General features: G+C 38.9%; 1 protein-coding gene and 1 pseudogene across 1 annotated transcript in view; one reads left to right on the forward strand and one right to left on the reverse strand.

Moving 5' to 3' along the window:
- Positions 1 to 1,387: 1,387 nt before the first annotated feature.
- The window catches only part of LOC101538881 (24-hydroxycholesterol 7-alpha-hydroxylase), a 126,501-nt gene continuing 103,074 nt past the window's right edge, over positions 1,388 to 24,814 (reverse strand). Inside the window, 3 exon segments of the mRNA XM_055136690.1 lie at positions 1,388 to 1,508; positions 18,202 to 18,303; positions 19,358 to 19,440. Of these exon segments, the coding sequence (XP_054992665.1) occupies positions 1,388 to 1,508; positions 18,202 to 18,303; positions 19,358 to 19,440 (306 nt within the window).
- LOC101552003 (glyceraldehyde-3-phosphate dehydrogenase-like) lies at positions 13,246 to 14,375 on the forward strand (annotated as a pseudogene).

The following is a 24,814-nucleotide window of genomic DNA, read 5'->3' on the forward strand; positions in this document are numbered from 1 at the left end:
ATTAGCCACACAGGTAGGGGGTGGTGGGATGGGAGGTATACTGGAGTTCTTGGTGGTGGAACATGTGCACTGGTGAAGGGATGGGTGTTTGGTCATTGTATGACTAAGAGTTAAACCTAAAAGCTTTGTAACTTTTTTCATGGTGATTCAATTTAATAAAAAAATCAGGCTTATGGGCTGGAGTGATAGCACAGCGGGTAGGGCGTTTGCCTTGCATACAGCCTACCCGGGTTCAATTCCCAGCATCTCAAATGGTCCCCTGAGTACCTCTAGGGGTAATTTCTGAGTGCAGAGCCAGGAGTGACTCCTGTGTATCACTGGGTGTGACCAAAAAAAAGAAAAACAAATTAATTAATAAAAATAAATAAATTAAAAAAATAAAAATCAGGTTTAAGTGAGGAAATCAGCAGGTCATCACTAGTCCTTAAAACTACGGCATTATTGACCACCACCCTCCTTCCTCCCCCAATGCCAGGGTGTCTTCACTGAAGCAACTCAGAGGGGGATGAGTTGAACTTCCCTCCCTGCCCCAAGCAGAACACCAGCACCCGAAAACCTCCAGAACCCAAACATGGCCATGCCCAAGGCCACTCTCCACATGCTTGGATGAGACTTGCCCAAAACGGGATGAACCTCACCAAAGAGCGGACCAGCAGGAAAACCTAGATATGAGGAAATCCGTGACTGAGATCTCCAAGCCCCTTGCATCGGGACTGGACCTCCTCCCCTTAAGTCCCCAGTTTTACAGAAGCTTGGCAGTTACACCCACAAATTGCCCTGGGACCATGTAATATCATCAATGGCCAAGACCCAGAGACTATAAACTAAAGCTCCCGGAAGAGAATGGCACAAAATTTCCTCGACATTATGTTCTATCCATAACAAGCAATACAAAACAAATTGTCTAGCATTGCCTTCTCAGCAGGTTGGAGTAGTGGTGAGACTGGTGTCAAAATATCAAATGTAACCAAAGTAGAGAGAGAATATGGAGGAAATTGTCTGCCATACTAACAGGGGAAGGGTTAGAATGGGGGAGGGGGGAACACTGGGGATTTTAGTAGTGGAAAGTGTCCACTGGTAAAGGAATGGGTGTTTGATGATTATGTAATCAAAGCTCAAATATGAAAGCTTTGTAGCCGTATCTCATGGTGAATAAAAAAAGTGGGGAATAAAAATAAAATAATAATCACTATCACTGTTGCTGTCGTCTCATCTCGTTGTTCATCAATTTGCTTGAGCGGGCACCAGTAATGTCTCCATTGTGAGACTTGTTACTGTTTTTGGCATATAAAATACGCCACAGGTAGCTCGTCAGGCTCTGCCATGTGGATGGGATATAATAATAATAATAATAATAAAAACTAGGGCATTAAAGATTATATCAAATTCAAAAGTCAAATATTCTAAAAATCTGAAGACACTCCTTTGGTAATGGGTCTAGAAGTCTGCAGTTATATTTGTAAAATATTAAGGCAATTAATGTTTGAATGTGTAACAGAGCAAACACCCTGAAAGAAAAATATGAAATTGTTAACTGGGTAGTAAAAACACTAAAACATCTGCTGAGGTGCACATATTTTAGAGTAAAAATGCTCTTGTTTACAGTATAAAATTTTACCATTGAAAGGATGAATGGAGTGGTGAATAGCTCTTTTCTTTCTATAATAATATCTACTCAATAGCTGATGTGGAAAAAATAAATTGTTGCAAACCTACATAAGTGCTCAGTGAGTGGAAGTCTCTAAGCAGGGGCCTACCTCTCTCCTAGGCATCTGTGTATGCCTTTCAATAGAGTAGCCACAAGTTACATGTGTTCATTTATATTTCAACTAAAGAATTTAAAAACAGAAAAATTTCAGTTCCTCTAGCTTGAACTAACTATATTTCAACTGCTCAGTAGCCATCTTTGGTTATGGACTACAAATACTGGTGAGTACATATTCAGAATATTCCTATAATTACACAAAGTTCTGTAGAACAGTTTTTTCAGATATTAAAAACTTATTACTCATTAGAAATTAGTACCTATGGGTACCTCAAATTCCCCATAGATGAACATTTTCCCCTGCCTTTTATTATTCTTCTTTCAGATGCCTCTAGGTTCTTTTTTAATCACACATCTCTAACAAAACAAATTGGCATCACTGACATCCATTTAAGAAGCTATAGTATATATGTAAAGTGCAATACCATGCAGCTGTAAGAAAAGATGAGGTCATGTAGTTTGCTCCAATGCGGAGGGAACCGGAGGGTATCATATTAAGTGAAATAAGTCAGAGGGAGAAAGGCAAATACTGGCTGAGCTCATTCATCTGTGGAAGATAGAGTCAAAACAAGAGAATAGACAGTATTGAACAGTAACAAACCCATGGTTTTGGATTACAAAATTGATAACCAACCAGTGGGAAGAAGGGTGAAAGGAATGAAGATCAGGCCAGAGGTGACAGAGGGACAGTGGTGGTGGGAGGGAGGGGTGTAATAATTTTGTGCATCGATACCATAAACTTAATTAAACACTGTTCCAATCACATTACCTAAAATGTAATTAAAATATTATACACTATTATATTAGGTTACTGTCTAATTTTTAAGACATAAAAAATAGAAACTGAAAACTGGAGATAAAACTGGAAATGGAATGATGCTATTTTTTCCATTGCATCCCCATGGGGGTATTTTGAGCTCTCATTCGGATTATAACCCTAACTGAATAACAGGTCAGAAAATTGGAAGTCATATTACTGAATCTTATTCCATGCTTAAATAAAATGAACACATATACACCTATGATGGTAAAAGGTTTCTGTGTCAAAGACAAGGAGTTTCATACATTAGTAATTTCACAGAAGTTCTTCCAAAGAAAGCTGAGCTACGTTCATTTTAGGAATGTTTTCATAGTACTTCTAATTTCAAAACAGTGAAAAACAATGAGGCATATTATTTATACCAGTTTTATTTTTTACACTTACGGGAACAACATTACAACATTGACAAAGCACATTCCAATATAAACATGTTAAAAACTGCCTAAGTACTTCCTACTTGCCCAGTTTCCCCATTGGTAGACAAATGTTCAAAGAACACCACACGGGGCATTGGAAGAGTCTGACTGCAGAGTCTGACTGCACAGACATTATCCTCACCAGGGGAGCAATGTATAATGAGAGATGGGAAAGGAAACATAAAGGTAGACCCAAAGGGCAATGGAGATTTGGATTTTGGACAGAGCACTACCTCCTGGAGTGATCAACAGTGACTATGTTGTAGTAGTGAAACTTGAACTTGATCTTGAGGGCAGGACAGGCTTTACCTCGATGGGCGTGTTGAGTGAGGGCATTACAGACCCACGCGATCTCAGAAGCAAAGGGATCTATGGGCACTAGTTAGGAGAGACCAATGGGGAATGTTCAGAAGTTCAGAAGGGTGCAAATGACATCAGGAAACTTGTAGTCTGTCTGCAGGTAGGGACACCCGAGCTGTCACAAGACAGTGACAAAAATGATGATTTAAGGAAAACTAATTTGTATGTAGTGTTTAAAATGGATTGAAGACAAAAGGAATCAGGCCAGAAAGAAGGATCAGGAAACAATAATGACACTGTGTGCTTAGGCATGAATACTGACTTAAGAGGTGACAATGGACATGGAGGGTAATAAGGAGTAGAGTCACTGGGAAAGACCACGGGCCTAGGAGAATTGTCACAGAGTGAAAGGAACAAAGGATGCCAAAAGAGGAACAGGATTATGGGAAATTCGTGATTTTAGTTGTAAGTTTGTTGACCTTGTGACCAAATCCCTTTCTAGTATTTAAAAAGAAAATCTCTCTTTTCCAACTAAAAGTCATTGCAGGAAGTGTCATTTCAGGCTGGAAAGGTGCCACTGTTGCCAGGAGCAGGGGCTCTGAAGTATATTCCTAGTTGCTACCAGCTGCAGCTTATGAAAATAGAATGATCTCGTCCTGGAATTCAGAGAAGGCAGCACACAGACATACTTTCACAGGCATCCTTCATTGAAACACGATTGATAAACTTAAAGGGAAAGCACATTTCCTACAGCCAAATTCCTCTTAGGGAAAATAAGATCTGTTTGATGGTCAGAGGGAATATAAGCCAGACCTAAGGTTCTCAAATTTAAGCATGTGTCAGAATTATGTGGTGGGCTTGTCAAAAACACAGGTTTCTGGGCACCAGCCCCAGAGTTTCTCATTCACTTCACCTGGAAAAGTGCCCAACAACTACCTTGTATGCAAGCTTCTAAAACTATTAGTATTGGTGATCTTGGGGTTACACTTTAAGAAGTTATTGATCTTACCCAAAAGTCCATGGCTTTCCTATATGCAAATAATGAGAGAGAAGAAAGTGACCTGAGAAAAGCAATCCCATTCACAATTGCGCCTCAAAAAATCAAACACCTCGGAATCAGCTTAACAAAGGAGGTAAAGGACTTGTATAATGAAAACTATAAAACACTACTTCAGGAAATAAAAGAGGACACGAGGAAATGGAAAGACATCCCCTGCTCATGGATTGGAAGAATTAATATTGTCAAAATGGCAATTCTCCCCAAAGCACTGTACAAATTCAATGCGATCCCTATAGGGATACCCTTGACATTCTTCAAAGAAATGGAGCAAGCGCTCCTGAAATTCATATGGAACAATAAGCCCCCACGAATAGCTAAAGCAATCCTTGGGAAAAAGAAAATGGGAGGAATCAACCTCCCCAACTTCCAACTCTACTACAAAGCGGTAGTCATTAAAACAGCATGGTACTGGAACAAAGGCAGAGCGGCAGACCAATGGAACAGGGTTGAATACTCTGACATACACCCCCAAATATATGATCATCTAATCTTTGATAAGGGAGCAAGAAATGTGAAGTGGAGCAAGGAAAGCATGTTTAACAAATCGTGCTGGCAAAACTGGACGGCTACATGCAAAAAAATGGGCTTAGACCTCCACCTATCACCATGTACAAAAATCAGATCAAACTGGATTAAAGACCTCAACATCAGACCAGAATCCCTAAGGTACATTGAAGATAAGGTCGGCAAAACCCTCCACAACATTGAAGCCAAAGGTATCTTCAAAGCTGACACGCCACTGGCTAAGCTAGTGAAAACAAAGATAAATAAATGGGACTATCTCAAACTAAGAAGCTTCTGCAACTCAAAAGAAACAGTGACCAGAATACAAAGACAGTCTACAGAATGGGAAAGGATATTTATGCAGTACCCATCCGATAAAGGGTTGATAACAAGGATATACAATGCACTGGTTGAACTCCACAAGAAGAAAACTGCCAACCCAATCAAAAAATGGGCTGATGAAATGAACAGAAACTTTTCCAAAGAAGAAATCCGAATGGCTAAGAGGCACATGAGAAAATGTTCAACATCACTAATCATCAGGGAGATGCAGATCAAAACAACAATGAGATATCATCTCACACCACAGAGACTGGCCCACATCCCCAAAAACGAAAGCAACCGGTGTTGGCGTGGATGTGGGGAGAAAGGGACTCTCCTTCACTGCTGGTGGGAATGCCGACTGGTTCAGCCCTTTTGGAAAACAATATGGACGATTCTCAAAAAGTTAGAAATTGAGCTCCCATTTGACCCAGCAATACCACTCCTGGGAATATATCCCGGAGAGGCAAAAAGGTATAGTAGAGATGACATCTGCATTTCCATGTTCATTGCCGCTCTGTTCACAATAGCCACAATATGGAAAAAACCAGAGTGCCCGAAAACAGATGATTGGCTAAAGAAACTCTGGTATATTTACACAATAGAATACTATGTAGCTGTCAGGAAACATGAAGTCATGAAATTTGCATACAAGTGGATCAACATGGAAAGTATCATGTTGAGTGAAATGAGTCAGAAAGAGACAGACATAGAAAGATTGCACTCATATGTGGAATATAATGTAACTGAGAAGTACAAGTTGGAAACGATGCAACTTCTGGCAGATATCTCTCTGGAATTAGTTACTAAAATACTAAATTACAGAAACCCAAAACTGAGAGGCCGCTAAGTGTGGTCACTCGACCTCATACCTCTTCATCCTCAGCAATGGAAAACAAATTATCTAATGCTTCCTTTTCAGCAGGTCTGACTTTAGGGGAGAGACTCTCCAAACAATAATAGTGAATTTTGTTGAAATATTGTATGCAATCAAAGTGAAAGTAAAGTGAAATTTATTAGTTACACAGGCGGGGGGGCTAAGGGTGGGGGGGCTAGGGGCGTGGGGGGGTTTGGGGTCGGAGGGGGCGGGGTGGAGCTATACTGGGATTCTTGGTGGTGGAATATGAGCACTGGTGAAGGGATGGGTATTCGAGCATTGTATAACTGAGATTTAAACCTGAAAACTTTGTAACTTTCCACATGGTGACTCAATAAAAAATTAAAAAAATAATAATAATAATAAAGTTGTACCCCTAAAAAAAAAAAAGAAGTTATTGATCTGGAAAAGAGGCTTTGAAGTACAGTCTAAGGTGTCTTGAGCATTTAGGATTTGCTTTAGCTATTCTGGGAGTTTTGTGATATATGTAAATTTTAGAAGTACTTGTTCTATGTCCTTGAAAAGTACCATAGAATTTTTTTTTAGGATTGCAGTACATCTATAGGTTACTTTGAGCAGGATCATCATATTAACAATGCTGCTTTTTCCAATCCATGAAAAATGAATATGTTTCCATTTCCTTCAGGAATGATTTATAATTTTTACTAAATAGGTCTTTCACCATCTTTTAAAAATCGAGTCTTAGATTCTTGAGGGTTTTTTTAAGGGACCTAATTTTAAAAGAGACAGTTTTTTCTAATTAAATTTTTTTTCTTTTCTACACTGTTGCTAATATATAAGAATGCAGCATATATCTGTTTGTTGATTTTTCAGCCTGCTACTTTATTATACAAATTTATTGTTTCTTGTTCTTTTTTAGTGGAGTTTGTAGAGTTTTCTACATCCAAAATCATATCATCTACAAATAGTGAGAATTTGACTTCTTTAGCAATCTGAGTTCCTAAAAATAAACCTACACTGCAAGAGAAATAAAGTCTAAAATAAAGACGCCCCACTGATTGAAAGAAAACATTTACATGTCACATTGCAGACAAAGAGCTAATCTCCAAGATATATAAAGCACTCTTAAAACACAACAATAATAACAACAGCAGCAGCAGCAGCAAAAAAATAAAACACCACAAAACTTTAAAAAATCATCAAAAATGGGGCGAATATGGGGCTGGAGTGATAGCATAGTGGGTAGGGTGTTTGCCTTCCACGTGGCCAAACTGGGTTCGATTCCCAGCATCCCATATGGTTCCCTGAGCACCGCCAGGGGTAATTCCTGAGTGCAGAGCCAGAAGTGACCCCTGTGCATCGCCGGGTGTGACCCAAAAAGAAAACATTATGGGGAGAATAGGAGGAGTTGAACAGAAAGTTCCTGGAAAATGACATAAAAATGGGGAAGAGGCATATTTAAAAATGCTCATCAAAAATGCTGATCATAATCAATATGGTAACTGAAATCACCTCGCCTCAGAAAAAAATGGTCTATATAAAAAGTTCCAGAAGCAATTAAGTGTTGGCAGGGATGTGACAAAAAGAAAAAGAAAAAGAACTCTTATTCACTGCTGGTGGGACTGTTGCTTGGCTCATACTCTTGGGGAAAGTTTAGAGAATTCTCAAAAAGTTAATAATAGGGCTGGAGAGATAGTACAAGATTAAAGTTGCATGTTTTAGACCCTGGTCTGAATCTCACATATGATCCCCTGAGCACTACCAGGAGTCACTCCTAAGCATGTATGGCTTCTGAGCACCACTGGGAACGAACACAAAGGCAAATAAATAAATAGTTGAAAAAAATGGATGGTGACAAGATTTTGGGATGTGCTCATTGGCTTAGAATGCAGATTATTAAGCTTTGGGATGCATAATTTAAAAAATAAAAAATCTGTTTTGGGGCCAGAACGATAGTACAGAAGGTGGGACAGCAATGGTTGCCTTTCATGTGGCCAACCTGAGTTTGATCCCTGGCTTCCCATATGATCCTCTGAGCGCACCAGGAGTGACCCTTGATTGCAGAGCCAGAAGGAAGCCCTGAGAACTATTGGGTGTAGCCAACCCCCTCCCCCCAATCAAAATCTGCTTTAAATGTGATGTCATCAGCAACTGTTTTATTTGTGCATCTATTTCACAGATGGCCTATATACACAGGCTCACATGAAAACTTTCTCTGGAGAAAGGAGTTTGTGAGTTGAAAAGAGTTTAAGAATCTTGAATTAAGAGATAAGAGCAGCTCTCCTATAGAGATGTGGATGTCTGAATGATTTTTAAAAAATCATCAAAATGGGGAGAACAGGAGGAGTTGAACAGAAAATTACTGGAAAATGGCATAAAGATGGTGAAGCCTGTTGATCATCTCTACCCTAGAATGCCTGAGTGAAAAAGTGCTTTCAGAAAGGGAGGAGAAGGCAGTAGGTGATGGGGAGATAATACTTTATGGGCAATATTGTGATATAGTATGGCATTAATCCCAGCCCTCTTTTCCCTTAGCACTAAACCCTCCTTCTAAATAGAAGACATCTAATTTATTTGAGAAAACCCTCAAACAAAGGGGTGACGTGGGAGATGCCCAGCACAAACATCCATCTTTTCTCTCCACCATCAAAATGCTATCCAGGTGTTTTGTGCACAACAGAGGGGCTGGAGTTTATTTTGTAAGTACAAAAGGAAAAGAAAATTTGTTCTCCAAATGAACTTATTCTATTTTAAACTTAGACCATTGGTCTAAGCATCACAAATCGCTCTTGAATTGCTGCTTCTGTTCTTGACAGACTTAAGCTTAAATACAGGATGCAGTATCAAAATGAAATAGTTGGGAAAACAATGACTGCAGTTTTGTCAATGGTTGTGAGTGCCATTGAGTGAACCATTTCTCCTTAGCAAAGCAGTAAGAAGAGAGGAGTGGGACTGGAGGGAAAGCTCAAAGGGCATGAGTACATGCTTTGCACCAAGTACTCTCCCTAGCACTGCATGTATCCATGAGCACTAAGCCAGGAGTAGCCCTTAAGCACTGCTGGATGTGACCCTATAAAGTATAAATAAGAGGAGGATAACACAGCTAAAAATAAGCAATTCTCTGGGGACTGGAGCAATAGCACAGTGGGTAGGGCTTTTGCCTTGCACACAGCCAACCCAGGTTTGATTCCCAGCATCCCATATGGTCCCCGGAACACCACCAGGGGTAATTTCTGAGTGCAGAGCCAGGAGTAACCCCTGTGCATAGCCGGGTGTGACCCAAAAATCAAAATAAATAAATAAATAAATAAAAATAAACAATCCTCATTCATCACTATTTTTATACACTTGCCAAACATATGGACATCACAATAAAAATATTGGGAAACAGTGATAAAACTAATATAACTTGGGGCTGGAGCAATAGCACAGTGAGTAGGGCATTTGTCTTGCACACGGCCATCCTGGGTTCTATTCCCAGCATCCCATATGGTCCCCTTAGCACCACCAGGGGTAATTCCTGAGTGCAAAGCCAGGAATAACCCCTATGCATCGCCGGGTGTGATGCAAAAAAAAAGTAATATAACTTACTCAATTTTATTTAACTACTATGGTTGAGGGGGATGCAATTGTTTATACAACAAACTCATCAGAATAAATTGGATTTGAAACTTCTGAAACCCACAGGGATTTTAAGCTTGCTCACTGCTCAAAAGCAGTCAGTTATTTCTCTGTATAAGAGGAGAAAAGTTCCATCTAGTACTTCTCAAATATAAGATAGTGCAAAGCTATTTAACTGAATAGTCCTCTGTCATTAAAATTTTATAATATTTTCCAATCAACTTAGAATGTGCGTAGGATGTCATAGACCTCAGACATGCAGGCACCATGCTGCCACTGACATGTTGGTATAAAGAATGAATTTCTTTCTCCTCTCTATGTTTTATATCATTGCCCCTCAAGAAGATGTTTTCTCTTCTATGCTGTTTATTGATTATTCCCACCTATCCCTTAAAGTTGTTCTCATACCACTTTCCTGTGAACTCCAGTGAAATTTATGATTATTCATCATCTGATATTAAACATGTATCATTTTATACTGGTCAGTAGAGCTTGCTTTTCATGTTACTATTGTCTCATATTCCCACTACATTATAACCATTATAAGCAATTCAGAAATGATCCATCTTTGGATTATTCAATGTTAAATAAAATGAGTTTAATTATAAACTTCTCAAGGGACATATAGTATATATAGTTATACTTGATAAGTATTTACTGAATGAAATAATAGTCACATTAGTGCTAAAGTTTCAAGAGCTATTTGTTAAGTTGAAATTACTATGACTAATTGACTATTACTATGACTCATTGACTATCTGCTGGATCTGTATTTTGCCTTTCTTTTTTTAGGTATAAAGTACATATTTATTTTAAATACTTTAATTCTTCTTTGTTTCTTGGTAGCACCTCAGTGTTCTGGGGAGCCAATCCTATAGCTCAGAACTTGGGGGATCACTTCCGCTGGAGCTTGGTGGACCACGTGATGCCAGGGATCTAACCCAGTCCTCCTACATGCAAAGCATGTGCACTTTCCCTCAGAACCATCTCTCTAGCCTCGAAGCTATGCTTTGAATTAATTTCCCAACAACTGTGATTTTCCTTAGTAATTTAAGATAAGCTCATGACTCTGTGGTTAATTACTGTCCTGGGATACATGAGGGAGTCAAATACACACAGACAAGTAGATATCACAGTATCTATTCCTGCTTTCTCCAGAATGGCAGCCTAAATCTTATTTTTTGAAGAATAGTAGTCTGAGACATTACTGGTGCCTGCTCGATCAAAATCGATGAACAATGGGATAAGAGTGCTACTCTTATTATATTTTCTTTTCCTCCAAAAGTGGCTTTCTAAACTGGATAATGTTGCCAAAAACCTGGACTTTGGCACTGTAATTTAACCCTTTTAATCAATTAGCACAAGGAGGCATCCTATTGCCAAGAATGGGAAACAAGGAAACTACAGCTGCTGGCTTTGGGGTATATTCCTGGGGGTGTGAGTTAGGTGGGTAGAGCAAGCACTTGCCTTTGTGCTATGTGTGACCTCTTTTCAGATATACCCACTCAACAATGGAAATCCTCTATATTTTCTCTGCTTAAACTCATAAATTAAGAGAAGACTGTCCACCATAATGAAACTTTCCATTTTATTCTGCCTGCTACGAGTCTTGAAGTCTGGTAGGTTTATGCTATTTTTTCTTGCCTGTTTTGTGCAGCATACATAGTAGCTTCTCATCCACAGGAGGTGCCAAGTAAAGGGGTTCTTCAGCCAAATGTATTTTCAGAGCTCCCTTGATTTGGCAGAAGTCCAGTTATTCCATGCTGGCAGCATCATCAAATACTTATTTCATAAATTTGGCCAAACTTTATGTACTCACTTGTGAGAGGGGTACTTGGACTGCCACAGGGACCTGATCTCCATGGAGTGACAGCTGTGAAGACACAGACTTTGTGTTCATGATAAACTTTGATGGTCAGCCATTAATAACTTTCTCTGATTCACTGACTATTTGATACTTGAAAACATAAATTGGTTCCTGGTATGCAAAGTAAAACCAAGTGAAATTTTCTGGGGATTATAATTTGAGTTTGTGGAATTACATTTCTAATGTAAAGATATATCTTAGTCTTCATTGTCCAAAAGAAGTCACTCACTTTGTTGAATAACTTCCCATTTTGTCTATCTTTGAAAACAAAATATTTCATGGGTTGACTTTTTCAGGGGGTAACAGAAAAATCAGGGCCTTATAAAAAAATAGAAAATCAATCATAAAAACTTACCATGGAGTTTTAAAGTTGACTTATCTATTCAACATCCATCTTTAACCTACAGAATTTTGACTACTATGTATTTATTTTGAGACACCTCAGACTCAAAATCCTCCAGAGGAAAACTTATTATCTTCTCCCTTAACTTGCTTTTTTTCCTGGTTTTTCTCTTCCCCTATCACTTTTAGCCACCTATATTTAAAGTTATAGTCATACTCAAATATTTTCCCATTTCTAATTATATTTAAAATGTGGTACATCATTCCACATCTCACATGTGAAATATTAGCATGACCATCTAAATTCAAACATGCTCCATTATAACTCAATCTATACAATACCCTTTAAACATTCCTTACTGCCTTGTGCACTGTGCAACAATTCCTAAAGCAGATATTTAGGGGCCTTTCCATTTGGGACAAAGCATTTTTTCAATTTTACTCTGCACCACCTATATCTGGCTCCACAACCAGTAAAATCATAAACTCCTAATTAGAGTAATCCTGCATAAAAGGACCATTTGTTCATACTGTTTCCTCAGTCTGGAAGTTCATTAACTTTCAAAACTCACTTTCTACAGCAGGTTGGAATGTCAGCTCACCCTGACCAGATACGTATCTCTCTTGAATCTCCAGCATGGTGCTTAGGCATCTTTCACTCAATTTTGCTGGTAATTATTTATACACCTGCTGTTCACTCTGCAGTCTTCCATATATTGTCTCCTGAGGAATGACAGCATGCTGCAGTTTTTCTCTGAACTTCTGCTGGAAGCTTACTATATATGGGATACTGCTGTGAATATTGCAAGGACTCTATATTAAACAGTGTCATGAATGTGAATAAATTAGATACTGCTGATTTAACTGGAATATTGTGGTCTCTCCATTATGCTTATTACTTTTAGAATCATAAAACTCCTGCTGGCATTAAAAAAACTGTGATGTCTTTATAACCCCTTCTTAAAAAGAATAGCCATCAGGTAATCCTTTAAATTGGCTCGCATTACACAATTTGTTGCAAAACATTTGTTTAAAATTCTCTTTAAACCATTTTCTTTGTTTAAATTACTCCCATTCCAATTTCAAAGATGAATATAAAAGGGCTACAGAGATAGTGTGGCAGGTGGGGGAATTACTTATATGCAGCCAATCTTGGTTCAATCCCTAGCACCACATATAGTCCTCTGATCATTGCTAAGAGAGATCTCAGAGCATAGAATCAGGATTAAGCCCCAAATACTGCTAGGTGTAGCTCCCAAACCAACAAAAAAAGACAGATATAACAAACTCTCTAGTTACTATTGGGAATATATGAATAGGGAACTTTAAAAAGTCTCCCAGTTTTACAGAAGCTACCTCTTCTTGTTCAAAGCCAGTTGTGTCCCCAAGACATGATGATGGTCAGAGTGAACAGATTTGGCTGTATTGGCCGCCTGGTGACCAGGGCTGCTTTTAACTATGGCAAAGTGGAAACTTTGTGGCCGTCAATGATCCTTTCATTGACCTCAGCTCCACGGTCTACATGTTCCAGTATGAGTCCACTGATTGCAAGTTCAATGGCAGAGTCAAGGCTAAGAATGGGAAGCGCATCATCAGCAGGAAGTCCATGCCCATCTTCCAGGAATGAGATCCTGCCAACATCAAATGGGGTGAGGCTGGTGCTGAGTATGGTGTGCAGCTCACTGGGTCTTTGCTACCATGGAGAAGCTGGACACACTTGAAGGGGGGTGCAAAAGGGTCATTATCTCTGCCTCTTCTGCCAACGCACCAATTTGTGATGATGGTGAACCACAAGGAGTTTGACAACTCCCTCAAGACAGTCAGCAATGCCTCCTACACCACCAGCTGCTTGACCCCCAACTGACTAAGATCAATGGTAATTTTGGCATCACGGAGGAGCTCATGACCACAGTCTATGCCATCACTGCCACCCAGAAGACCGTGGACAGCCCTTCTGGGAAACTCTGGTCTGACAGTCGAGGGGCAGCCCAGAACACATCCCCACTGCCACCAGCTATGGGCAGGATCATCCAGGAGCTAAAAGAAAAACTAACTGGTATTATACCGTGATTCTTGGTGGTGGAATATGTGCACTGGTAAAGGGATGGGTGTTTGAGCATTGTATAACTGAGACTTAAACCTGAAAGCTTTGTAACTTTCCACATGGTGATTCAATAAAAGAATAAAAAAAACTTAACTGGTATGGCCTTCTGTGTCCCCCAACCCCAATGTGTACATCATGGATCTGACATGCTGCCTGGAGAATGCTGCCAAAGATAATGACATCAAGAAAGTGGTGAAACAGGCCTCGGAGGGATCCCTTAAAGGGTAACCTGGGCTATACTGAGGACAAGGTTGTATCCTGCAACTTGAATGTGATACCCACTTCCTCCCCTTTGATGCTGGGGCTGGCATTGCCCTCAATGACCACTTTGTCAAGCTCATTTTCTGGTAGGACAATGAGTTTGGCTACAACAACTGGGTGGTGGACCTCATGGTCCACACAGCCTCCAAGGAGTAAGCACCCCAGGACCATCACCCCCAGCAAGAGCTCTAAGAGGAAGAGAGAGGCCCTCAGCTGCTGGGAGTCCTTCCCACACTCATTCAATAACCAGAGAATCTCCTGACCTCAAGTTTCCATCCCATATCCCCTGGAGACCAGGAGGGGCTTAGGGAGCCCTATTTTGTCATGTACCATCACTAAAGTACACTGCACTCTGACTCCCCACCCCACCCCCCACAAAAGAAAGTCGTCAATTGTTTTTAGGAGAGTTATGCTTAGAATATTGACATAGAGTGGCAAAAATAAATTCTTGGTTTAAAAGCTGCTTTCAAAAAGTGACTAGAAGGAAATAGGGCAAATCTGATGGATTTCTGTTGTTACTATTAATTTTATTTGCCAATCTATGCACCTCGGGTAACTGAGATTCAATTATAATACACAACTTTGGAATCTGGGGTAAGGATATCAACAGGCTTCCAGCTCTAAATGATGAAACATTCAACTTAAATTATTGAAAACAATGAACATTCCAGAGATACATTCATATATGAACTGTTATAAAGATTGAAACATGACATAACTGGAAGTAGATAAACTTCTAAAAATTGAGAATTCATTGAAACATTGGTTCCATGTAAAACCATTTGGTACTGTATTCTTTCTATATCTCTACTGTTTTCAGACTCTGCACTCTGTTCTGCCTGAACTCATTGTTAGTAACAGTAGGACTTCATGCCTTCTTATTCCTATCCAGGGGGAGAGAAAAAGGAGACTTTGAAACATGAAATAGTCTCTCCTTTCAGTTTGATAGGCCATTTTAGGTCAACAATCTAATCCAGGACAAACAGTTGTCTACAGGGAAACACTAGGCATCAATTTCTTTACTCTTAGTGTTCTAAAACAGTGAGAAAACTCTCTCTGTGGTAGACTAAGGCTAATTAAAATCATTTGGTATGGAGGTCTAAAATGCAAAAAATATACTGTACTGTAAAACACAAAGGACTGGAACTGTAAATATGAACTTGCGTATTAAAACAATGAGCACAACTGACTTCTTAAATAAACAAATAATTTTTCTAATATAACCTGTGAAAGTATTTGCAAGGTCACTGATTAAGATTGTTGCAAGGATGTTACAAACATTTCTTCATCACCAGTAATGAAATTAGATGAAGAGAGTAAATGTTATGCCACATCCCTCTTCCTGAGTGTCCTACCCTAGTTCTTCTGATGCTTATATACCAGAAGGCCTGGCCCAAGGCAATGATCAAAACAGTTTCTTCTTGATTTTTTTTCAGCAGTATACACAGCTTACTTAGCAATGTAACAAGTGAGAGTTGCCAGCATGACTGCCATAGGGCAGGCCTTTGTTGGTACATGTATTACAGATTAGCAAATAGCATTAGAGTTCACAACATGTGACACACATGATTGTTTCACACTAAAACCCTCTTGTTCCTCACTTATTCCTTCCCCAAAGAGCTCTGGTTTTATTTGGTGGTGGTGGTGGAGGGGGTGTGGTAATCTGCCTTACCAAGGCATTGTTAATCCGTCTTCTCTTTGTAAGATTTGCTGTGCTCCCCAGTGAATCAGAAACTTCTAATGATATAGAGGAAGGAAACTTGAGAATTTTTTTTCTTTTTTTAAAAAAAATGTTATTGAGTCACTGTGAGAGAGTTACAAGCTTTCATGTTTGGGTTACAATCACACAATGATCAAACACCCATTCCTCCACCAGTGCACATTCCCCACCACCAATATCCCCAGTTTTAGCCTAGTTCTCCCTCTGGTAGAACCTGGCAAACTACTGAGAGTTTCCTGCCCACATGGGAGAGCCTTGCAAACTCCCCATGGCATATACATGTGCCAAAACCAGTAACAATGATGGACCTCATTCCCCTGAAAGAGCCTCCAGTGCGGCACCATTGGTGAGGATGTGTAAAGAAAGGCTTCAAAAATCTCAGGGCTAGGACGAATGGAAACGTTACTGAGACTGCTCGAGAAATTCGACGATCAACGGGATGATAATATTGATGATGAAACCCCCACCTTCCCACCCTCCCCCTGCCTCCATAACAGACAATATCCCCCATACTCTCTCTCTCTACTTTTGGGCATTATGGCTTGCAACACAGACACTGAGAAGTCATCCTTGAGAAATTTTTGAGAATGATTTTTCTCCCCAAATAAAAGACATAGAATTGAAAGAGAGAAAGTCCTTTGCTCCCCACTTTGAACTTTGCATTGAGATTGCAAGGTCTGCAGCTGCAACACTCACAAGGTACTGAGAAAGGAAACTATGGAGACAAGAATCCAATGCAAACATGTCAGAATGGAAGGACAGAAAGATCTGGGCCTGTAGAACCATGAGTTGCTATACAAACACCTGTTTATCTAGTGTCTTAAATGGAATTTAAAAGTGACCAGAAGGGCCGAAGAGCTGACTCCAATTAGCTGGAGTGCATGCTGTGCATGCAGGAGGCCCCAGTTTGTTCCAAAACACTGCATGAGAGTGTAGTGAGCAGTGCTGGGAGTGACCCTGAGCAGAAATCTGGAATAGCCCCTAAAACTACTTGATATAATCCCAATATATAAATATATAACATAAATCAATCAATTTGGAGAGTGATTTCTGAAATGTCAACAGCTTTTCCAAAATTTCCCAACTCTGGGGCAGGGAACAAGGGAGATTATCTTGTGAGTGGCCCACATGGGTTTGCTTCCTGGTACCATAGATGTCCATCTGAACCCTGCCAGGAGTGATTCCCAAGTGAAGAGCCAGGAATAAGCCCTGAGCACTTCCAGGTGCGATCTAAAAATCAAACAACAACAAAACCAAGTTTCCCAGCCGAAACTCTGACTCCATAATTCTTGTGAAGTCAAGATGGTCTTCTCAGTTGTAGAAAGATGTTACCCTTAGATCTTCATTATACATACAGAATCAAGCGTGAGGCCTGATGAACAAACATAACAGAGCACTACAACAAAGAGGAGTTTGGGCTGCTAGGTTCAATGAAGCGTTAAAAGTATCCACTGGAAGTCTTTATGGAACCAAACTATACAATGAACAAAAAACCAGAGAAATAAATTAAAGGTATTCAGTATCCCCAGCAGATGTCCACAACGATGTTGAATGTTGCTGTTCCATAAAGGCACATCTGTCTTCTTTTATTTTGGAAGGGATGTTCTTTGGTTGTGTTGTGTCAGGAACTGAATCTAGGACCTTGTATGAGCAATGTAACTAGTCTACTGCTGAGTCTCATTCCCAGTTCATTCTCTTTCATCTAATAATAATAAAAATACTAGGTCAAAGGTCTGGTAGATGGAGCAATGCTCAGGGACTCAGGCACTGCTGGTGAAGATCCTGAGGTCTCAGCATTATGCAACCCCACTCTATCAGTCCAAACACTGAATATCCGCTCAGTAGACTGAATATCACAGGAAATAGCTCCCAGAATTCCCGAGCAATGCTTGGGAGGTCCCCATAACTAAACACAAAACAAAGCAGAATTTTTTTTTAAAGGAAGTGCTCAAATCATTTTGAATTACCCTTCTCTGCAAACTGAAACATAAGCTCCAATTTCACTTGGGATCTTGTTATCCGCAGCTGCAGCTGTAACTATAATAGTGAGCCCTCATGAAATCTCCAATCAAAGGCCACTTTAACTATTCCATAAAGATATTGCAAAATATGATTGGCCAACCAAGCAAAGCATGGTCTCCAGACTTTCCATTTTAGTTGTGATAATACAGAAAAGAGTGATTAAGACAAAGGTGTCCCCCTGTGAGCCTTCATCTTTCTTTCTATAGGCACTAAGTAAACTTGTCCAGCTGTCGTACTGACCTTCCGGGACATATCCATTTTCGCGCTCCAAATCCCAAGAAGCCATCCAAAAAAGCATACTTCTCTAAATTTGCCTTTTCCCAGCGTTCCTGTGGGAAGAAAGTATGTTTTTATGTGGTTTTTTTTCCAAATAAGTCTTATATAAATAATCTTATTTATATAAATAATCTTCATTTCTCTAGGCTAAAAATGACCTTGCACAGCTAATCCTTGCATATAAAGCTGCAAGGTTGTTGGCAATTTTTTCCAACTTGTTACTAATTTCAGGAAAAATGTGTTTTTGGAATGCACTCCAACAAGGGTTTTAAAAGGATTCTATTAAGTGGTAAATGTAAAGATAATGTAAATCAACCACAAAACATGACCTCAAAAAAGGAAGAATATTTATAATGAGGCTGCACACTCCATCATAAAATTTTCCTGGGCAATAAATTTAGTAACCAGTCTCTGACAACTCTGCCTACCAGAGAAGCTTCGGGTACAGAGTGAGTACATCTGGATGCCTTTTTTTTTTCCCTTTTAGCTATTTGGGTCACACCCAGCGATGCACAGGGGTTACTCCTGGCTCATACACTCAGGAATTAACTCCTGGCAGTGCTCAGGGGACCATATGGGATGCTGGGAATCGAACCTGGGTTGGCCTCGTGCAAGGCAAGTGCCCTATCTGCTGTGCTATTGCTCCAGCCCCTGGATGCCATTTTTGACAGTTTTAACTAAAGGCAGAGGACGGATAAAATGACCTCTTAAGATTCCATTCAGCTTAGTTATCTCCTTGATCTTAAATAAAAGTAGAGCACAATGTACCTTATTGTGATTTTTCTATACTCCTTGGAACCAGTAACAGGAGAAGTTGCCTAAAGAACATGAAGTAAGCCTTTTCTCATAATCACACATATTTACTTTAACATGCAAGTGGCTGAGGGTTTGAGGTACATTTTTGTAACTGGAGCTTATTCCGTAAACTTACTTATTTGAAAATGATATACCAGTATATTACAAATCTTATCTTGTAATATAATATACTTTGTAACCAGAACTTGGCTCTTAGTTAATGCAATAGTTAGAGTTAACGTATGAATTTATACTTCTTGAAGAAAGAGAAATTTAAGCCAAGGGACAATGTATATTGAAAGAGATTACTTACAGGATTAAACATTCCAGTTCAGGAAAATTGTCTGGATTTCTATGTAACCAAAAAGGAAACAACACTAGCAAATCACCAGCAGGAACAGTATAATTCTGTGATTTAAAAATAAACAAACAAGTTCCAAGTTATTTTGGAAATCTGTTTAAAAGAGTTTGGGTCAATAAAAGTAAATGTAACAACTACGTGTTATGGATAAAACATCATATTTTATATTCGAGGTGAGAAAATAAAACTTCATGCATATATCACTTCTATTTTCTAATTCAAGCAAATAATGGTTTCTGATTCTTATCATTGGTGACATGCACACATAGATTTATTGAAGGGAAAAATATATACAACTGAGAAATTTATAGGCTATATAAGTCAATTCAAATGAAGCTTTTGATGTTTGATTTTGGGTTTGCAGTATGCTATGCTAACATGTAGATATTGATATTTTTGTAGCCAGTGATCTTGACAATGGGGAACCCAGAGTGGGTCCTCAGATTATAGAACAGAAAAAAAAATCTAACACTGAGATAGGACAATTATCACAGTAGAATCAAGGACAAGGGCACTGCATCTCCTGTCCCTGCAGACACTCATCATAGTGTCAGGGCTGTCAGAGCAAGGACAGTGTATTTATTTTTCACTCCAGCAGCAGCTGTTAGGGTAGGAAAAAAATCTGAAGACAACTGGTTAAGAAGACACAGGACCACACATGTACTGTTTCTCTATTGGCTGATTTTGTGTTGAAGTGGCAGGGATTGTTTCCTGAGTAGTAAAGTCTACATGATACTTCTCTATTCATATTATAACAGGCTTTCATAAGACATAAAATTCCCCACCCCTGCAAAGAAACCTGTTTTATAACATCACTCTTACATCACCATGCTCAGGAATTATAGGGCAAAGCACTGTTCCAAGGATTATGAGTAATTCATATCAACTTTACTGAATTGAAGATTATTTCATGACTAACTACCTTTGTTGGTGATCAGAAGCTACATCAATTTCACTATGAATAATTCTGAAATATCTTCAAGAAAGCTGAAATGACACTTTTATTTTATGTATCTAGAACATCAGCACCTGCCGTCCAAATATTTACATGTCTTGTGGGATGGAATAGAATATGCGGAGTTTGTATCTTTTATCTTTTTTAAACCATAAACATGTCCACTGGCTCCAATGGAGATTGTGTACTGCTTGATGTTTGACAATTTCATACAATGAGAGCTGGAAAGTGTTAGATCTAATCCTGAGTAGGAACTGAGATTTTTGCTAATAACCTCTTACCATTTTAAAAGTACAGAGACTTGGGAGACATTAGTCCTGTTACCTTATGGCCTAAAATTGGCTGCCAGCTGTGGAAGGTCCTAGGGTCTATTTGCAAGTAGGGCTGGGGGAAGATCTGTCCTGACCTCCAGTCAGGACAACAGCTGCCTTTCCCATAGTCCTCTTTAGTGGTTTTGACCTATACCATGACTTGGAGACTGCTGACTACTGCAGACTTCAAAGCAAACGGAGTACATTCCCGTTGCAGCAGCAAAGACTGGGCTGGTGACTAATATAAAAGAATGTGGATGATGGTTGTATCAAAAGAATCCACTGAGCACACAACAGTCCCGTCACTGTTTATATGATAGATGAAAAAGAAGACCAAGAAGGAGAAAAGGTAGTTCAAAGACCAGAACACAGATTATTAGCAAAGTAAAGCCACTTTTCATTGTGTTGAAATAGCTGGATCTCTCAGGTAGGAAAAATTGAAACTGGCCAACCCACTTCTCTATAAGATCCAGTGGCCTTCATCTGCTCATCTGGAGATGGGGTAGTTTAGGAGAAAGAAGACAAGGCAGGACTTTCCATTATAATTCAACAAGGGTGATGAGAGCTAAGTGGGTGCAAGAATGTCAAATCTTGAAGAGATAGAAGCAAAGCATCTGTAAAAGGAGGTCCAAAGCACATAGATGTTTTAATACTAGCTCTCTTGGGCCAGATCTTGGATGGTTTCATTTCTAAACACATACACACACATATACACACACAACAGGAAAATTATGAAAGTCTCTTGCATAAGAAAAGTTTACCTTTATTAAAATTTTGGAAAATTCATAGATAAAGGAGTAGCTACAAAATAATGTAAGCACATTGACAAAAACCAAAGATAGTATCATTTTAATAAACTTCCATTCAGTTCTTTTATTGAAGAGTATATTATATTTTGCTGACATTGTATCCGTATATGTCCTTTTGAATAATTTAATGAATCTTGTTTTAAACCAGAGACTGTAAAACAAAGCTCCCAGAAGAGAGTGATGAAGAGTCTCTTGCTCCTGTGCCTGACTGTCTTCACCGGGGCCCCTTGGAGGGGGTCGAGTTGAGTTTCCCTCCCTGCCCCGAGCAGAGCCCTGGCAGCCGAAGACCTCTGGAACCCAGCCACAGCCATGGTCAAGGCCACTCTCCACATGTTTGGATGAACCTCACGCGTGAAGGAACCAGCAAAGGAACCCAGGTGTGAGGGACCTGGGGCTGAGATCTCCAAGGCTGCTCAGATTGGGAATGGGCCACCTCAGCCCAGATGCCCCATTTTCCAGTAGCCTTGAAGCCACACCCACAAACTGCCCCCAGCACCGTGTAAGCCCATCAATGGCCAAGATCCAGAGACTACAAAACAAAGCTCCCAAAAGTGACTTCTCATAGCCTAGTTCTCCCTCTCAGAGTACCTGGCAAGGTACCGAGAGCATACTGCCCACATGGCAGAGCCTGGCAAGCTCTCTGTGGCATATTCGATATGCCAAATACAGTAACAATGATGGGTCTCATTCCCCTCACCATGAAAGAGCCTCCAATGCAGCACCCGCTAGGAATAACGAGTAAAGAGAGGCTGCTAAAATCTCAGGGCTAGGACGAATGGACATTACTGGCGCCCGCTCAAGCAAATCAATGATCAATGGGATGACAGTGATACAGTTATACAGTAATCCATTTTTAACACCTTTTAATGGGGTGTCTTTTTCCTTCACATTATACACTCATTATGAATAATTTTCTCTCTAATAGCAACTTGGTCTCTCATTAAAACATAATGAATTTAGTCATTATCTATTGGTTACTTTTATAATGAAGAATGCTATCATGGGCATAATATTCCACAAGTTATTTATCATATAAAACCTTTACACATGAATATTCAGAAAACATCAGACACTTCTTTACTTCAGATATTTTTAAGGCTATATATTTTTAAGGTTATATATTTTGTCAACTCTTCTTTAAAATTTTAAAACAAAATATGTTTCTAACTACAAAATATAACTACAGATTTCATTAATCTTATATCCATTAATCTGACATTTAAAATTCTGATGGTGGTCTTTTATTAATAGATATTATCATCATTGTCAGAAATTGAACAGATACCAACATTTATATTAAATCTGGATACTTGTAATAAGAAGTTAAAATTGTACCAAACCCAAAGAAACCAATTTTCAGCGTTTGCTGAAAGAATATTTTGTTTTCTTTTATTTTTACAGATCAGCACTTTGTCTCCCCATCCCATCCCTTCTACTAATATAATCTTACTTCTTTTCTCAGTAACTTGTGGTTTGTCTTTTTAGTTTACTTACTCATATTTTTATTTTTACATTGCACACATAAGTAAAATTATTCTATATTTGCCTTCCTCCTGATTTATTTTGCTTTGCACAATCTCCTTCAGCTTCTATTTTGTTGCAATTAAAAAAAATTTATCTTTTCATAGATAAACAGTGTTTCATCATATAAACCTACTATTTCTTCTCTACCCAACCATCGACCAATGGGCATTTCAGTTACTTACCTATTTAAGCTATTGTTAATAATGCTTCTAAAGACATCAGTGTGAAGATAACTTTTCGTATTGGTGTTGCTTTTCAAAGATATAGTACAAAATGGGATTGTTGGATTATCTGATATTTCTATTTTTAGCTTTTTGAGCTCTATACAGTTTTTCAAAAATAATGGCACCAATTTACAATCCCACAAACTGTACAAGAGAATTCCTTTTTCTCCACACCTTGTCAACTCCTGCTATGCTCCTTAACAGGTATGTAAAGTAAGTAGTGTTTCAGTTTGGTCTTAATTTGCACTGACTTCATGATAAGTGACAATAAGCATTTTTTCATAAGCGTTTCTATTTTGAACATCTGTAAGACATGTTTGGAGAAATATTTACTTATCTCTTCCTCCAAATTTTGGACTGCATTATTTAGGTTTCTTTGTGTGCTGTTATGAGTTCTTTATATATTCTGAATATCAACCCTTTATCAAATATGTGATGTACAAATATCTTTCCCATATGGTAGTATTTTTATTGTTTTTACTTTCTTTTGCTATGGAAAATATTTAAAGTTTAGTATAGTCCTAATTGTTTAACTGTACTTACATTTTCATTGCTGTTGGGTTTTAATACTTGATGTATTTTTAATATTAATGTCACAGGATATTTTACTTCTTCAATCTCTCTACGCTCTGGATTTTTAAAATCTAGTCTTTAATTCAATTTGAATTCATGTTTCTATATGGGGCCAGAGAATAGTTTAACTTCATTTTGAGGGATTGGAGGGAGGCATATGGCTTTCTAGTTTTCCTAACATCTTTTGTTAAAGAAACTCTCTGCTCATCATTGTGTGGCCTTAGACACTTTGTCATCACTATCATCATCACTGTCATCCTGTTGCTCATCGATTTGCTTGAGTGGGCACCAGTAACGTCTCCATTGTGAGACTTGTTACTGTTTTGGGCATATTGAATACACCACGGGGAGCCTGCCAGGCTCCGTGGTGTGGGCTTGATACCCTTGGTAGCTTGCCAGGCTCTCCGAGAGGGAGATGCTTTGTCATAAAATAAATATTGATCAATAATCAACCTGTAGGCTTATTTAAAGGTTTTCAGTTCTACTTAAATGATATACCTACTTTTATTCTAACTATGATATTAAACTTTTTAGGGGCTTAGGCCACACCTATCAGTGCTCTGGAGTAACTCAATAATGCTACAGGATCAAGTGGTGCTGGGCATTGAGTCAGAGTCAGTTGCATGCAAGGCAAGTACCTTAATGCAGATTGACTACTGCTGCTTCATATCATTTGAAGTTTGAAGTTAAGTAATCAAACACCCATTTTCTTTTTCTTTCTTTGGATTTCCATAGTATCTGAAATCATTTATCATTCCATATAACCCTTAGTAATTTTTGTTCTATTTTCTTTCCTGAAAAGTATTGCAAGTACTTTAAGCTATGATTGCATTAAATCATATAAAGCAATTGGTTACTATTACTGGAGTCCTACTCTCTGTTTCCATATCCGTAATTTGTGGCCCGAATTTGCCTTTCAGTTTCTCTCAAATAACTTTTCTTACACCCTGAATTCCTTAGAATAATTGTTTGGTTCAGCAGAGACAAGAAAATCCAATACATTTGCTGGATTTAAATAGGAGTAT

Source organism: Sorex araneus, chromosome 4 (genome assembly GCF_027595985.1).
Source record: "Sorex araneus isolate mSorAra2 chromosome 4, mSorAra2.pri, whole genome shotgun sequence".
Taxonomy (NCBI): domain Eukaryota; kingdom Metazoa; phylum Chordata; class Mammalia; order Eulipotyphla; family Soricidae; genus Sorex; species Sorex araneus.